This window comes from Pteropus vampyrus, unplaced genomic scaffold (genome assembly GCF_000151845.1).
Source record: "Pteropus vampyrus isolate Shadow unplaced genomic scaffold, Pvam_2.0 Scaffold311, whole genome shotgun sequence".
Lineage (NCBI taxonomy): Eukaryota > Metazoa > Chordata > Mammalia > Chiroptera > Pteropodidae > Pteropus > Pteropus vampyrus.
In genome coordinates, this window is record NW_011889092.1 from 2,506,356 (window position 1) to 2,510,626 (window position 4,271).

General features: G+C 36.8%; 1 protein-coding gene across 1 annotated transcript; it reads right to left on the reverse strand.

Annotated features, from left to right (window-relative positions):
* Positions 1-250: 250 nt before the first annotated feature.
* LOC105303698 (olfactory receptor 52K1-like) lies at positions 251-2,124 on the reverse strand. The gene has a single exon (XM_011377463.2). The coding sequence runs from the start codon at positions 1,600-1,602 to the stop codon at positions 598-600; it is 1,005 nt and encodes a 334-aa protein (XP_011375765.1). The 5' UTR covers positions 1,603-2,124; the 3' UTR covers positions 251-597.
* Positions 2,125-4,271: the final 2,147 nt, after the last annotated feature.

A 4,271-nucleotide genomic window follows, 5' to 3' on the forward strand; every position in this document is an offset into this window, starting at 1 on the left:
TATATTTCAGATTTTTATACAGCACCCCACTCCTGGTACCAATTTCTGTATCACCTATTGCCCATGGCTGTTCTTTATCCTAGAATGGCTTTTCTTCTGTCTTCTTCCTCTCCAGTAAACACTTGATTTTATCCTTCAAACACAACTCAAATTCACCTTCTATGTGAAGTGTTCTGTGTTAGTGATTATCATTCATAGATTATCCTCACAGAATTTTGTATTTAAATCTATTATTGAGCATTATACATCGTACAGCTTGCTAGATTGGGACCTCCTTCAGAGTAGAGATCAAATCTTTTTTTGCAATCATAGGTTTAGCATGATGTATAATAAATGTTTGATGAATGAATGAGAATGAATGCATGAATGAAAATCACATGCAGAAAGAAGAGGAGAAAATTTAGAAGCCAGAGACATAAGCTGACTTCGCAGCTGGTTACTGTATAACTCTGGATGAGTAGATATTCTTCAGAAAATGAGTAAAAGACCCAAAGATGAATGCAGATAGCCAAAGCCAAAATATAGCAGGGCTGACTAGCCTGCACATTTACCCACTTGACAGTAAGAGTGATTATAGGACTTACGAGTTCTAGAGAATCAGGCAGGAATTTCCCTGTGTGAGGGCAAAGACTGGGGCTTCTCAGTGGGTATCTGCAGCTGTGCCCGTTGGAACAGAATTGCCAGATGCTGCCTGATTTCCTTGGTCCTGGCCCCGTAGATGATGGGGTTGACCAGACATGGGAGCAGCAGGTAGAAGGCGCTAAGCAAGTTGTGCACGTCCTGGGAGGCAGTGCGGGCTACACGGTAGATGATGGATGAGGATATGGTGGAGGAGTAGATGGTGAAGATGACCAGCAGGTGGGAGCCACAGGTGTTCAGGGCCTTGGAACGTGCTCTGCCTGATGAAATTTGAAATGCAGCATGGATGATGCGGGAATAGGAGGCTCCAAGTAGCAGCATGTCCAGGACTCTGTTGACTATGCGGACAGTGAGCCCTACAGTCTTATTTAGGGAGATGTCCCCACAAGAGAGCTTCATCAGGGCCATGTGCTCACAGGCAAAGTGGTGGATCACGTTTGAGCGACAGAAATGAACCTGGGAGGCCAGCCCCACCACTGGAACAACAATGCCTGTGCTCCTGGCAACTGCCACTCCCACAAGGCCAGCCAGCAACTGGCCTGTCACTACCTCCGGGTAGCGGAGTGGGTAGCAGATGGCTACATAGCGGTCCAGAGCCATGACCAGAAGGATGTTGCAGTCAAAGACAATGAGGAAGTAGATACAGAACATCTGGACCAGACAGCGAGCCAGGGAGATGCGGTTGAAGTGAGTGGAGAAGCTGAACAACATGGTGGGAACCACAGTGGTAGCAGCACAGATGCTGACAGCCAGGAGCAGGGCAATGAGCAGGTACATGGGCTGGTGCAGGCTCCGCTGGGCCACCACCGTGTGGATGACCATGGCATTGGTGAAAATGATTACTAGGTAGAGAATGAGGAAGGGCAGCACCAGGAGGGTGCGGGACTCTTGTAGCCCTGGGAAGCCCACCAGGAGGAAGCTGGTGTAGGACACATTGGAGCTGCCATTGCTCCATGCTGACATTGTCCCTGGGAAGCAGGGTGGCTCTGGGAAGATATGGGGAGCAGGAGGCCTGGTTTCTGTACCTTGGCCCCTACCAGGACCTGCTCCTGCTTTATCAGGCTTTGAACTTCATGAGTCTCCAAGATTCCTAGAGAAAATAGGAGAAGTTAAGGGTTATAATTTAATGAGAGATGCATCTCTAAATCTTTTTCTACATTTCAAATAAATCTCTCAGGGTAGATTTGGGATGTAGAATTCTTGGGCCAGATGATATGAACATTTTTGAGTGCCAAGTAGATTTCTAAGAAAGTAATATCAATCTTGTCACTGAATCACTGGTACTAGTATTAAATTATCATAATTAAAATTATTTTAGTTATTTTACAGTTGAAAAATACCATCTCATTTTAATTTGCATGTTCTTTGAATTTGCTGTTTATGTACTTTGCCCATGTACTACTAGGGATTAAGTGTTCCCTTAGCAGTTTAAATATTAAAACCATTATCCCTTTTTTATTTATTTAATCAGATTTTTCAAAAATTTGTTAGCAGTTTTATTTTGTTTATGATGTTATTAAATCTAAGAGTTTTAAATATATAATATTAAATCTATTGACACTTCTTTTTGTGAGTTCTTTTTTCAGTTTCAAGCTTAGCAAGTCTTCCCTTATTCAAAGATCAAAAAGATAGTATACTATATTTTGTTCTTTAAAATATGACCTAATTTTATATTAAGTTTTGAGCCACATGAAATACAATTTGATATATGACATGAGATGATAATCTAACTTGATATTTTGTCCCCAATAGATAAATAATTGTTCTCGTTCCATTTTCTCCACTGCTTTGTGTTACTATCTTTATCCTAGATTAAATTCTTATATTGGGGTTGTTTTATAGGTAGTGATGTTCTCTTGTTCTTGTGCCAATATAACATTATTTTAAAAATAAGCGCTCTATTGAGATATAATTCACATACCATACCACTTACCCATTTAAAGTGTACAATTCAGTGGTGTTTTAGTAAATTTACAGAGTCATGCAACCATCACCACAATCAATATTGTTATCACCCCAAATAGAAAAACCCTGTTTCATTCATATTTACTCCTCATCTCTCCAATCCCTATATAAATAAAACTGTGTCAGTGAATTTGCCTGCTTTGGAGACTTCATATAAGCAGAATCATGCAATATGTGGTCTTTCATGGCTGGTTTCTTTCACTTAGCAGAATATTTTTAAGGTTCATTCATGCTATAGCATAAATCAGTATGCCATTCCTTTTTAATGGCTGAATACTATTCCATTGTATAGATATACCACATTTTATTGATCCACTTATCAGCTGATGGACATTTGAGCTGTTTCCAGTTTTTGGCTATTATGAATAATGCTGCTCTGAATACTCATATGCAAGTTTTTGTGTGAACATATCTTTTCATTATTCTTGAGTATATACCGAGGAGTAGAATTTCTGGGTATATAGGAATTCTATGTTTAACTTTTTGAGAAACTATGAGATTATTTTCCAAAGCAGCTGTACCATTTTATATTCCCACCAGCGATTTATGAGGTTCCAATTTCTCCACATCCTTGCCAGCATTTATGGTTTGTTTTTTCAATTCTAGCCATTCTAGTAGTTTTGATTTGTGTTTTTCTGAGGGCTCATGATGTTGAGCATATTTTCATGTGTGTATTGGCAATTTGCATATTTTTTTGAGAAATGTATATTCAAATCCTTTATCATTTTAGTTATTTTGTGGTTGAAAAATACTATCTCATTTTAATTTACATGTTCTCTGAATTTTCTGTTCATGTAGAATAACCCATTTTCAATTGAGTTGTCTTTTGTTATTGAGTTATGAGACTCTTATTTTAATCAATATAGTTTCATCACTTATTTTAATTCTAATGAAACATCTCTACAAACACTTTGCTTAAAATTTTTTTTGTTATGCTCAAGTTTTGTTCTAACCTTTAGAATAATTTTGACAATTTTCAAAAATAATTCCATTGTGATTTTTAAAGATAGGGATTTTATTAAACCTATGAATTAATCTGTGGAGGATTGACATCTTGACAATATTCAGTCTTTCCATCCAGTATCAAAGTATAGTTTTCTAAGTTTTCAAGTCTTGATTTATATCTTTCAGCAGTTTCTTAATTTTCTTTGTTTAGGTCTGTGACAGCAGGCACTATATCCACTTTGCTTACATTTATATATCAGAAACCTAGTACAAAACCTGACACATAGGAGGCGCTCAATAAGTATTTGTTGAATAATGACTAGATCTCCCACATTTCTTGTTTAGTCCTAGGTGTTTTGCTATTTGTTATCATTGAAAAAACAATAATTTTCTATATATTTTGAATTGGCAACAATCTTATAGGAAAGTTATTGATTTTGTACATTTACCTTATATACTGCCACTTTTAAAATTCCCTTATTAACAGAAAAAATTTTCAGTTGATTTTATTGGGTATTCAAGGGAAAATTACCTTATCTTTTTTTCTTTAAAAAACAATAACTGGACTCTTGTTTCTAACTTATATCTCATTTCATAAACCAGAACTTCCAAAACAATGTTAAAAAGTAGTAAGAAAAATGTATATTTAGTTTTTTTTCTCAGTTTTATTAGAACTTTTGTTACTTGTTGGATTGAAATAGATATTCTTTTCATGTTAATGA